This window comes from Aspergillus oryzae, chromosome 5 (assembly GCF_000184455.2).
Source record: "Aspergillus oryzae RIB40 DNA, chromosome 5".
Taxonomy (NCBI): Eukaryota; Fungi; Ascomycota; class Eurotiomycetes; order Eurotiales; family Aspergillaceae; genus Aspergillus; species Aspergillus oryzae.
This window is the reverse complement of record NC_036439.1, coordinates 3,987,622-4,000,689: the sequence shown is the minus strand read 5'-3', so window position 1 is coordinate 4,000,689 and position 13,068 is coordinate 3,987,622. Positions and strand designations below refer to the sequence as shown.

Genomic DNA, 13,068 nt, shown 5'->3' with positions numbered 1-13,068 from the left:
GCCAATTCGCTAGTACCCTTGTCTAACCAAGTACAAATTTTCGCTACTAGACTCAAGTCAGTTACACTGGTCATCCTAAACGAGGGGAACATGAGCGTAAAAGTTCGCCACATTCCTATCCCCTTGGAGCCTACTGGTAGCGTTTCATCTCCAGGGCGGGGTGCGTCTTTATCCCTTGCAGAAAACATCGGAGGGTTATCACAACCAGGTCATAAGCTCGTTCTACAAAAGTCCTTGTCTAACTTGTATCTGTTGTTAAATCTCAATTATCCTATGCCAGCTGATATCAAGGTCTCGTCTTGCTATGTCTCATGTAACCCAACAATGGGCTTACCTCGTTTTGATGGAAGTCTAACTTCTCGCAGCGCCATGTTGCCCGATTTCTGTATCCACTCTAGTAGGAATCATTAATCCCGACATTTTTCTATCTTTTAGTCAATTATACTAGAACGAGCTAGGAAGACGAACGATTGTTTTCCGGCTGCCTACGGTAATCCGATACTGTTGTGCTACAATGTAAACCTTTCTTGCGACTTTGCATGATACTCACACATCTCGAACTTCCTCCAGGAGGCAGATGTAAGAGCAGGTTCGTGGGTCTGGTGACAGCTTCGGTTCAGTGGCGTTGGTTTACTATCCCCTATTGGCATTGAATACCCTGTACCTTCTCGTATAGGGATGGGCAATGTGACAAATTCGCACGTTTCATATGCAAGCTGTGTTCTCGGCTTACTGCTTTAGAATGCTGCTGACAACCGGAAGGTACAGCCAGCAATGGGCTATCAATTGGAGCCTTGCATCTTACGTCTGACGACTGAAAGGAACTCTGGAATCAGGCCAGGCCCTGGCAACACATCACGCATGACGAGCTTCATAACCAGGGCTCATGGTAGATATGGCCCACTCCTATGTCTTGTGATGTAAGTATTGAGACCTCCTATCGTGCAATCACTTCTGTTTCTGCGTAATGGTTAACTAATCGACTGATATGGCTATTCCATGGCTTCCTTATTTTCTTGTTATCATAATGGCCCTATCTCCATGTATGAAACAGATTTATGATATTTTATGTAGCCCACCCACTTCCAAAATAATGTAGAGTATCCAAGTATCCCTAAAGCCACTGAAACGCTGTTAAACTAAACACGGTTATATGCAGTCTGAGCCACCTGGCGGCTTCTTGCTTCGCTCCCTTCATTTTGACCAATTCAGCACCAAATCAAAGACATCGTAATCCTTCCAGGCTCTCAAACTCACGATCTGGACATCCTCAACCGCCCTTGACATGATCACCGGAACTACCTGCTCGCTCAACCCGCCATGAGATCGCAGTGAAAAGTCCTTCACAGTGGACAGGCCGTGCACCGATTCACATCTTCCGATAACCGTCGACGACGTCGAAATGACCACAATATCACCTTCCCGATCCAAAGGCATATCGTACTTCCTCGCCGCATCTTCTCCGCTAAGGGCAACCTCGGTTTCTGGCAAGGCCTGGCACAAAGCAAGCACCGATTCCAACAAGCTCTGATCCTTAAGATAGACGCGCACAAACGATCCAAGAGCTCCATGATGACGCACGAACGGGTCCGTTATGGGACAGATGACCCGTGCTGCATTCTCACCAAATTTCGCGTCTAATACGTCTTCAAGGAACAGCACATCGGGCTCTCCCGCATCGTTAGACTTGCGACTCATGCCGTGGTCACCAACTACGCCGACAATCGCCATCACAGCCAGTTTTGCCAGTCGATCATCAATGGCCTTCACAAAGTCATCAGCCTCCGGACTACCAGGACCGTGCTTGTGTTGCACATAACCAGACAGCATCAGGTAGAGAAAGCCGGACTTATCCTCCTTGCAGTAGCTTAATGCCAGCATCTAGTACATACAAGGATAGGTTAGCGGAGTATTGGCTCGGAGCGGGTCGTCCAAGGCACTGCTCAACATCCGCGATCCCGTTTTCCGCCAGGGTGCATTCGGAAGCCTCCACCGCCGAGAAACAGACGGCGTCGCCCTTCAGCCCGTGGGCGAGGATCTTCCGCAGCTTGTCCTTAGCCGTTATGGCTGCTACGCGCACTCCGTGCTGCGACATCTGTTCGAGCAGCGTGGATCCGCGGAGTAGTGAGTCGTCGCAGATCATGGTTTCTTTGCCGGTCGAGCGGTCTAGGAAGAAGTTCCCCGCGATGCCGTGGATGCTTGGGGGTGCGCCTGTGATGATTGAGACATTGTTGGGGTTGGTGAATGAGAGCATGCAGCTCTTTCCGGTTGCGTAGAATCCATTCTTTAGGAAGCTTGCAAATGTGGGGAGCAGGTCTCTGTCGAGTCCGGATTGGAGATACTCGAGGTCAAAGCCGTCGACTCATACGACGACTGTTGGCTGTTTAGGGAGTTGATACACACGAGAATGGAGAGTGAAAGTTTCTCGGTGTTCTACTGCTATCAGCATTGGAGACTCAAGTTTTTATGCAGGACATATACTGACCAGGGTGTTCCATCGCAGTGTAATGTGTCCCAGTAGATAGCCAATAAGGATATTATGCCTCAAGTAGGAAGTAACTGTGGTGTCCTGGTGTCCATATCGTGGCATACCAGCACTAAATATACATACTCAGGGAGGAAGTCCGATTTTCGTTCCCCACTTGACTCTATAGCACTCGCAAGTCCGGCCGGTTTGAACTGTTGCGCCTGTCACAGGTTCTACCTTCTCGGTACGAAAACCGCACATCCGGTGCGAAGACCGCGAAGGATCACTTGATACACGAAACCCTAGGCATACCAAACTTACGAATTATCGCGTGTGACTCTACCGTTTTACAATTTTCGGTGTCGTTATAGCCGTCAATTAGATGATTTTGGAAAAGATAGGTAACCGTTAGTCCTTGGATTCTTGGTCCATGTACGCTAAACAGCCTTGGTAGATAGAAGGTCACCGATGTCGCCAATCAACACCACATTTCATCGTTGACTACAACACAGGTGCCAACAAAGTCAACGCTTTCCTGTGACATCATACCTCGGCCGCAGTCATCAAGTCGCCGGTGGCCCCATTACAGGCAGAAATGATCAGCGTGTACTCTGGTGCCCGGAAGTTGGTAGGACAGGTTTTCAATTGCCTTTACCGGGCTGGTTTATATCTGGGTGGTTTCAGAAGGAGGTCGAGCTGCGCACAGATCTAGACACGGAATACGGTCTGACAGATCTCAAGCAGGAGAAGATGATTAACTGGGAAGTGGAAGTGATATAAGCCGAGTAGAGTTTTGTTTTCTTTTTTGTTGGTTTCATAAAAATGCCGGCTTCGTAGAGAGCGTAATTGGGCATCACTGTCCTTGCTGTACTTTTTTCGTAGGCGTCTGTGCCCTATATATAGCCAAGGATTGTTTCAGAAGGGGGAAGTTTGGCAATGATGGCATATCTATAATATCCCATTGTGCGCAAATCATAAGTGCTTAGCTTATCCAAATAAAACGCGCATCTATAAAACAGGTCATTCATTTTCTATATAGCAACAGTATGAAAGGCGAAGATGTACATACATTCAGTACCGGAATGCTACGTGGTCTTTGCTAGCCGTTGCCCGTGTAATACACGAACACAGTAGACAGTGGTCTAAGACTTAGAGGTTCGAAGCCTATAAAGCGCTTCAATATAGTAGCTCGCTATCAGTGACACATACAAAATCGAGACAACATACCGCATCCAAGAGTAACCTTGAAGATAACCACGCACTCCCTTCGGTCAAAGGTGACGTGGTTTGATGTTTTTCGAGAGGTTGTCGAGTTCTAGGAAACTTTTGATGGGAAGCATAAGTTGTCTTCTCTGTAAGTTACACATGTATTACTGAGCGAATTTCAAACAGGATCAACAGTTTACTATTAACAGTCAAAAGTATAGAACAGTTGTGCCGTATAGGAATCTCAATTATAAATTCTCTTTTTTTTTCTATGGCGCTCATTCATATTATTATCGTTAAGCCGATAGCAATTCTAGATCACACTGTTTCTAACGGTAGGCCTTTAGACGAACGGTAGGGCTTTCAGCCATGGCAAACTAGGCATAGGGTAGAGCATTTCTAGTAAGAGCTTTCCTTAGGCTAAGCCTTAATTGACTGCCGTTGTAGTTTACTATTCTAGCGTTAAAGGCAGAGTTCCTGAGAGAGCCTGGGAGGTTCAGCCCGTTGATTCCATGTTGAACCCCTTATATGAGCTATGACTATTCAACAAAGTTATCAACTATCTAGGATATTAATACAACTAATATTATAAGGTGATTTATTTTGGAAAGCTAAGAGAAAGCCCTAAACTCAAACTCTGGTGTCCAGCCGGGCGTTGAAGATCATGCCGATCACTCTTTGATCCATGATATAGCTACAAAGAACCTCAACTAATCTGTACTGTGAAAGCCAGTATGAACATAAATAACAAAATAACTCAACTAAACATGTAACACAGTTGGGAAAAGTAAACCGTGGCTACGGATTTGAATGCAGAACCGTCAATCTCTATACTTCATTCAAAAGACTGTGTCTTGGCATATCAACTATATAAAGACGTCCATTTTCCGATACTTGGTTGTCAACCCAAACCATTCATTTCAATTTCCTATTAGTCAATTTAGTTTATAAATTCATTTCTTCTAGTGCTGGTCACTTCTAATATTTAAAACAACGCAAGAATGAAGACTACCGTTTTCTTTGCTTTGGTTCTTATCTTTCTTTTTGCGCGCCCTGGAGGTGCGGTCCCAATCGGTAGCGAAGACAATTCTGGTAATGCTGGTGATGCTGGTGCTATTGCCGGCGACGAAGCGTCACATTGGGTTAAACGAGCTCCACCAGACCACCCGTGGAGATTCGTTGGAGATAGACATCAGGGCGATGGGAATCTCCCTTCAGGAACAAGCGACGATGATCACCACCAGTTGCGAATCCATGAAGAGAGAGCTGAGAACAGCGGTACTAACCAACCGTTAGAAGTGCAATTCGTTGAGGAGCGACCTCAGGGCCATGGGCAGTTCATTCCAGCACCAATCGACAATAATAGAAACCAGTGGAGATTCAGTCACGCGAGATTTGGGGGCGGCAATGGTACCCACAGGTTGCAATACATTGAAGGGTCACCTCAGGGCGGCGATGATGACAACCAGTTGCAATTCGCCGAGTCTGAGCATCAGGGCAATGAGAACCTCCCTCAAGGAACAAGCGGCCATGATCTCGGCGAGTGGGAATTCCACGAAGAGACACCTCAGATTCCTCGTGTAAGACCGCAAAGACCACCTCAGAGTGATCGTGAAAGACCAGGTCGAATTCCGAAAGACCACGAGTGGAAGCAAGGTGTAAGTCAAACCACAAAACGATGGCTTGTCATGGAGCTGACTGTAAAAGACCTGCCACCGAGGTAACCCGCGTTACCCACACGGTGTATGCGTTATCGGGATGGACAGACCCAGACCCGGTTATGTAAGTCAGAGCTTGGACTGGAATGTTGCCTGTGATGAGGAATATCCGGTAAGAGCATACTCAATGATGTATCATTTATTGTGTATTATATGTACTGATCATAGCAGTGTGGGATGGGAGCCTGTATAGTAGATGTCCGCTATCCGTGGAATATCCCTAACGCAGAGTGTCACTGAATAGGTCCATGGAAAGCGAAGGCCAAACGTGGTTGTTGCGCAGGTTATGCCAGAGGAATACATATAGCTGGCTTCTGGGCATGGTGTAGGGGATGGTATGATGATGTTTTACTGGAAGCAGGGAGGGACACTGAGTCAATATTATACTACTCCCTGGCTTATCCGTCCGTTCATTAATAAAAAGCTACAATCAACTGTCTCTTTGAGATAAACAATATTCATATATCCAGCCAATCTTAATCAAGCTTCACCAAACTTCATTCGCGCTGAAGTTCCTCAGCACAGTTGAATAATCCAACTGTATGCCCTACCTTGGAAACACCCAGTATATTGCAGACAGGCGTTGGACGCCTTGCGATCAAATGATTCACTGCTCTGAGTAATACCTCACATATTTATTTATTCCTTGCCAAAACTTCCGGAAACAGTATCCCTCCTATTATTTCCCTAGCCCTAATACCAAGATTTGCCATTCTGAACTACTCCGGTTCCGTATGTTGTGTACATATCTCAGCTATACAGTCGGAATTCAATTCCTTACTAGGGTGCGCAGACCCTGGGAACTAAGCCCCAAAAACAACAACCCTATCTTATGAGCCATGTTCCGCCAGTTTCACCCTCTTCAATGAATCGCAGCTAAAACAGTTGCAATAGCGTACTCTCCATCATGACTAATTGAAAGCTGCGCAGCATGCTTTCTGACCGGATTTTCACCATTCCTTTCGGCGGTGTCTGCATGCTTAAAACTGTGTATCACTAGCAATGGCTTCATTTGTCCCGGAGGCACCAACACCTCGGCATGATGCCATCCCAGGCGCTGTGGAGAGACAGCTTTCATTGCTGCTTCTTTAGCAGCAAATCTGGTCGATGATTAGCCTACCCTCACTGTAACTCTACTAGTTTGCCTTACCGCCCAGCCACCCAGCTCGACAGTCTCCATAGCGCCCGGTCATATTTATCCTGTTGAAGACTGCTCTCCTCGTTCTCACGTATCCCAGTGTCTAGACCCTTTTTCAACTGTAAGACTTTCTCATGCCGCTGTTGAAACGCATCAAGCTCCGATTGACAGAAGATTCGTTTCACGAATCGGTGAACATGATTTGGGTTCTCGTGGGTCAAGATCCGTCTGATTCTGGGAATATGGCATATGTCGGTACCAACACCGAGAGGGTATGGAAAGGGAATGATGTTAGGTTCCGGCATTTTGGCGGCAAACAAAATGGTGGGGCTCGACTCATTTACTGTATAAATTTATGATACTAGAAAATTTACCCCACTTCTTGATCGGGGTCGGCTTGTTGGATTGCAAAAGCTCCTCTACAGATGAATTTTAGTCAACTATATTTCTAAGCTACTTGATTATGGTCGATCGCACAACGATGACCACATATATCACATCAATCTTTTACTGGCGTGCATTGATATAGTCAATGGTGACTTGGACTGTCCGTACAGGTCTGGGGTTAGCATATGCGCAAGAACAGAAACACCTGGAGACACAAACCAGTGAGGAGTTTTTCCGAGTCGTCATCCGATATTTCCGTGTTGAATTCCTGATTATCCAGTCAGAAAATCTAGAGATCTCGAAAGCTGCCAAGGACGGGGCGTTCTCCTACCTCTTCAAGGGCCATCACAAGCTCGACCATATCAAGAGAATCGGCACCCAGGTCATCCACGTATCTCGCCTCATTTTTTATCTACAAAAGTTCGGTCAATATTGCATAAAATGTTAGGTAGATGAAGGTCACTTGCATCCTCCATTTTCACGTCGAGTTGCTCTGCGATTATTGTCTTTACTCTCGCCTCGATAGTAGACATATTGTATTTGAGGATGGTCGGGACACGGAGAGAAGTTTCTTAGTCGAAGATGGACGAGGTCAATTGGGCAGCGTGAGGGTTTAATGTTTGTATTCGATCTTTGAATATGTGTCCCCGTATTTATAGTGGGCACTGCAGCCCCCAACCCCTCATCGGTTCTAAATCTAGTTAGTGTTTAAGTCAAACCGAGAGGATACCTAAGTCTGACTTTCGCTACCTGGCGCTGTCAGATTATTGCGCAGTATCCTGGCGTCATTGGATTTCTCGCGTTCGTCACCCAGCGTTGACTTCTGATCTTTGTAAACTACTAATTTTGAGAAGACCCTGCTTGCGAACCGTGTATACCAAAGCAGACGACCCATTTATTATTATGTATAGTTAATATTACAGAGTCTGGCTATAGCCAAAACCAGCCATACTGGATATTGTTGATAGCTGCCTTGCCTGTTTAGCCTAACATAAAACCTTGCTATATCTGCAAGGTATAGAAATTGTGTTGATAGCTTGCCAGGGCTGACAGGCATCGGTTTAGCTTATTTCAATGGAACCTTCCAGCTATCTAGCCTGTATTATAGATCAGCGGTTCAGTCAGATATCCCAGTATTATAGATAAAATACAAGGAATATAAGTTATAGTTTTTCTGTAGTATTGTCCTATTATAGATTAATATCAAGAGAGTACGGAGTAAAGATACAGATTATAGCTGATAGAAGTAGATATAAATTAGGCTGAAAGCTACGCTACAATAATACACAAAACTCCTTGGCAAGGCAACCTGTGTCACCGAAGTACTCATAGCAGAACTGTGCGCCCAGCAACCCAGTTTGACAGTCCCCATAGTACTCGGTCATATTTATCATGTTGAAGACGGTTCTCGCTTACACATTGCAATATCTAGATCCTTTTTCAATTGTAGGACTTTATCATGCCACTATTTAAACGCATCAAGATCCGATGGACAGAAGATCCGTCTGATTCTGGGGATATTGCGTATGTCAGTACCAAGACCGGCATGATATCAGTTTCCGACATTTCGGTAGTGGCGCAATTTAGTTGACTCGGCAGATGGCCGGACTGTGGGGCTACGATCTGAGTTATTTATAGGGAACAGCACAGAAAAATTACCCGGCTTCTTGAATCTTGACTGGGGTCGGCTTTCTGAATTACAAAGGCCCCCTCCTAGTAACTTTTGTCCACTGCGTTTTCCAAGCTAGGCATACCATTAAAGCAAAGAGTGCTGGACGCTACTAGTCCCGGAATGCCAATTATGCTACCATGAGCTTTTCTTCATAGATTGGAAAAATGTATCTGTGGTTGTGGTCACTGTGATACGTTCAGAGTCAAATATAGTAGTATGCACCTTAAGCAAATCCTCTATGGGCTATAATGAATGACCAGGTTTTGCTATCTTCAATCCGAATGTGTAATGGTATCAGTTCTTATATCCACCCTTGTATCCCCAATCAATTTATTCATTTATTGAAGCTGACCAGACTCGGTAATCTGGACTCTGGCACGGGGTGTACCCTGGGGAGTTCCGAAGGATTCGATCAATTTAACCAGTTCGAAGCCTTTAGTAACTTGGCCAAAGACGACGTGGGCTCCATCCAACCAATCTGTGACAACTGTGGTGATGAAGAATTGAGAGCCATTTCTGGTTCGAGGTGAGCAATCATGCCATCAATAAATGGATCCAACTTACGTGCCCGGGCCAGCATTGGCCATAGAGAGGAGACCGGGTCTGTCGTGCTTCAACTGGAAATTCTCGTCGGGGAAGGTTTCGCCGTAAATGGATCGACCGCCGGTGCCCTGTTCATCTTAGATGTGACCACTATGTATAAAAAAATGAGTTGCTTACATCTCCACGGGTGAAGTCACCACCCTGCAGCATGAACTGCGGGATTACACGGTGGAAAGAGCTTCCCTTGTACCCGAATCCCTTTTCACCGGTGCAAAGGGCGCGAAAGTTCTCTGCGGTTCTAGGTGTGACGTCCGAGAATAGCTCAAATTCGATGCGACCCTGGGGGGCTATAGTTTATCAGTAAGGTCATTCGAATGGGACGTTATATACTAATCCTTACTGCCATTGACTGCGATGTCGAAGAAGACAATAGGCCGGGCCATGGTTGCTGATAGTGACGTGTTGATAATTTTATGAAGATAAAATAAGGGTCTGATGCAGGATTGTTTTTATCGCAATCGATTTTTATTTATACGAGATTTTATCGCGGGGTAGTGACGTACATGCCTGTTGATAAAATTTTCGCGTACGCCAAAACCCTTATCATTGGGCAGTTTTTATTTTCAACATCCACTTCTTATAGGATAATCAAAATGTACTGGATTATCTATCACACCAACTAGGTTGCACAACGAAGACCACATATAGCAAGTCAACCATTTACTCCTCCTCTTCTTCCTCCTACAAGTCCCCACGATTCGAAGTACTCGATAACATCATTTACTGTCTGTGAAGATTTGGAATTAGCCATACACAAGAGAACCTAGATACCTAGAGACACTTACAAGCCCAGAGATCACCTAGTCAGTAAATCTATAGATCACAGAAATTATCAAAGAGCGGGTGTTATTGGTAAGTAGGCTCAAAGGCTTTTCTATGCCCTCTTATTGCAACATCTGCGGAACCCAGATCACGGTCAAATTTCGCATCATCAGCCACCTACGATTGATCTGTTAATATTAAGTAACATAATAGATAGCTGGAGGTCACTCGTCTACTCCGGCTCGATTTGGAGTCGCTTTGCATATACTTTCTTTGCCCTCTCTGCAACAGTAGGCATATTGTATTGGAAGACGATCGGGGCGCCGAGAAGGTTCTTGATTGAAGTGATGAGGTTAATCGGACAGCGTGAGGCTTTGATATTTGTATTCCGTCTTGAACGTGTGCTAGATTTATATTCATATGGGGCAGTCCCTCATTGATTCACAATCTGGCTAGTCTTCAACTTGAATATTGTGGATTCTTGATATATTAAGCGTCCGAGTATATTTCCCGAACAGTCCCTCTCAACCTCCCATGACCGGCATGTACAATGAGAAAGAATTGCCGTGGATCAAGAGCGTGGTAGATAATATCACAACCGTGTTCCCACACCCATGCTCATAGTTTCGTAAAGACACAGTGCCTCATACATTCGGGTCTTTCCCGGAGCTGGTGTGCAATATCCAGAATCTGAGCGCGATGGTCTTCATTAACTTTGCTCTTGTGTTCATCACTCAGCGTGGACTCTGCTTTGACTATGCCTGGAAGGCATACTTGGCTCTCTTTATCATGATACGCTTATGTATTGGGTCTGTTAGATGATAATGTGAATGCGTCTCAGCGCATTCATATATTCTCTGAGGTGCCCTCCCAGTGCGTGCTGCTATTCGAAGACATGGATGTCGCTGGGGTGGACATGAGTATAGATGCGCTTCTAGAGAATAGTCAGAGATGCGATGTGCCCAGCAGCATGGTTAGATTTCTTTCAGAGCTCTTGAAAATAAAATTGTCAGTTTCTCATGGCATAAGTATGACTCCCGAGCTTCTATGCTACCGGACCGATGCCATCTGCTTCTTGATATGGAACCCTAAAGATTGGATACGGAATCTCAGAGATTTTCTTCATGGCCCGTTGAAATGCAACAGACTCAGTAACTACTGTGAAGTATTATTGTAAAACAAACTCCCTCAAACCCTGTATACTTCGACAAGGGAACTAACTGATGGCACCACTGCGTCCTATCATGCAATGGTAAACACCTTCGGCCCCACGTGCCCCGTAAAACATAAGGTTCATATGCGGAATGTAACTATGACCAAAGTCAACCATCCTCGGTACTGCTGACAACTGCCTGGCCTCTTTTGACCCGGCATAAATATTACTATGTCTGAGGTATATAAGTTGTGTTGATAGCTTGCCAGGTCTGACAGACATCAGTTTAGCTTATTTCCTTGGAATCTTCTAGCCATCCGGCCCGTACCATGGATCACTGGTTCAGTTACATCTCTGTATCTTGGAAATGTAATATACAGGAACATAATTCTTCCGTATTGTTATCTGGGACCATTATAGATCAATATCAGGAGTACGGAGTATAGGTACAGATTATGGCTGATATGAGTAGGCGTGAAATAGGCTGAAATTTACGCTACGACAATGCACAAAACTCCTTGGCACCCTGTAGCATCGAAATACTCATAGCAAAACTCAGCTTCGTCTTCCTGGTAGAATGATGTGGCGACCTGCCGGGATTGCTGACTGTATCACATTAACCTGACATGAAAGAAGTGGCGTCGTAATCGATGCAAAGAGTAAACCCGTCATGGATGAAAGTGAGGCTTGAAGAACAAAGAAGATAAAGTAAAGAAACAAATAGAGCTCGTGATCACCGTCGAAGGCTGTCCAGCCTGGCTTGTAGATCGTCATCAGCTGAGCTCCCCCCAGCGCCAACTGGTTGGGCGACTCGAGTCTCGCCGACTGCAGTCTTCTGTATGTCGGTTGGCGTCTCGCCCAGCTGTTCAAGAGTAAAAGTCAGTATACACACAGCACTGACGTAGATGAAGAAGAGAGCACGAACCGCCTGACTGAGATCTACACCTATTTCATCCAAGACTTCCTTGACAATATCTTCACTATCTTCATCCTCTCCCTCCATTCCAGTTGCTTCGTCAATAGCGTCGTCCATCATTTCTTGTCGCTGATCCATTATATCATTTTCTCGTTCAAATTCCATAGCAATTCGTTGCAGCGCAGGGAGGTTCATTTGTCGGTTCATACTACCCAGTAACATTGTGGCGCCTTTCATTGACTGCATCATCTGCTCGTTGCTGCGAACGGTCTGCATAACATCAAGTGAGTACGGGAACCGCCATTCGTGCACTTCGGGACCATCCTACCTGAATACGAAGAGAAATCGCTTGGAGTTGTGTTCGCATTTGATAGAATTTCTGGATGTACCTAGATCCGGCAATATCCATTAGCTCATAACCTGACATATAGAGCGATGTTGCATGGCATGTATACCGTCTCGTCCTGACTAGGTCCTTGGCCTGGATCTTGCAGGCTCCAATCTGGCCATTCTTGGCACTCTTCTTGATGTCTTGCACCAGCTTCTTCTCTTGATTTTCCAGCTTGGTTCGCTCCCGGTCTAATTCGCGCTGTGTTCGGTCCAGAGCCCTTTGATGTTTGCGCAGGCGCTCTGCTGGTGTCATGCGCTTTCCAAATGCCCACTCGATAACCTAGACAATGAACAGCGTAAGCGGGGAAGCGAGTACGCCGAAAAACGTCGGACAACATACATTCATCTTGGCCAGTCAAGAAAGATGCCCAGTAACAAACAATGAGAAACAAAACCAAAGAGGCTGCGTGAAAGGTACAAATGAAGGGGGCAAGATTGGAGAGGGGAATATCTGATTCGATCCGAAGCCGCGCGGTGACATCAAACCTAAGCACTAATACGCCGAACGTTCAGCGGGCGGATCCAAACTGTTAAAATTACGGGGCGACAGTCACATGGCGGCGACCAACCCCTTTTGGGACATAGAATTTCCACCCGTGACGCCGTTTTTATGCTCATGTAAGCGGGTCTTCCGACTGACGAAAAAACAAGTTCCG

At 45.7% G+C, this 13,068-nt stretch overlaps 4 protein-coding genes across 4 annotated transcripts; 1 reads left to right on the top strand and 3 right to left on the bottom strand.

Annotated features, from left to right (window-relative positions):
• Positions 1–948: 948 nt before the first annotated feature.
• On the bottom strand, positions 949–2,254 carry AO090120000489 (uncharacterized protein; the record flags this gene model as incomplete). The annotated part of the gene is made up of 3 exons (XM_023237758.1): positions 949–960; positions 1,258–1,789; positions 1,893–2,254. 3 exons carry the CDS (start codon positions 2,252–2,254, stop codon positions 949–951), a joined length of 906 nt encoding a protein of 301 aa, XP_023092553.1.
• Positions 2,255–4,674: 2,420 nt separating this feature from the next.
• AO090120000488 (uncharacterized protein) lies at positions 4,675–5,631 on the top strand (the record flags this gene model as incomplete). Its single annotated transcript, XM_023237757.1, has 2 exons — positions 4,675–5,331; positions 5,563–5,631. 2 exons carry the CDS (start codon positions 4,675–4,677, stop codon positions 5,629–5,631), a joined length of 726 nt encoding a protein of 241 aa, XP_023092552.1.
• A 3,295-nt stretch (positions 5,632–8,926) lies between these two features.
• Positions 8,927–9,574, bottom strand: AO090120000486 (peptidylprolyl isomerase; the record flags this gene model as incomplete). The annotated part of the gene is made up of 4 exons (XM_001824134.3): positions 8,927–9,104; positions 9,153–9,259; positions 9,309–9,478; positions 9,532–9,574. 4 exons carry the CDS (start codon positions 9,572–9,574, stop codon positions 8,927–8,929), a joined length of 498 nt encoding a protein of 165 aa, XP_001824186.1.
• A 2,265-nt stretch (positions 9,575–11,839) lies between these two features.
• On the bottom strand, positions 11,840–12,758 carry AO090120000485 (ESCRT-III subunit protein DID4; the record flags this gene model as incomplete). Its single annotated transcript, XM_023237756.1, has 4 exons — positions 11,840–11,968; positions 12,032–12,292; positions 12,351–12,692; positions 12,753–12,758. The coding sequence occupies 4 exons, from the start codon at positions 12,756–12,758 to the stop codon at positions 11,840–11,842; spliced, it is 738 nt and encodes a 245-aa protein (XP_023092551.1).
• Positions 12,759–13,068: the final 310 nt, after the last annotated feature.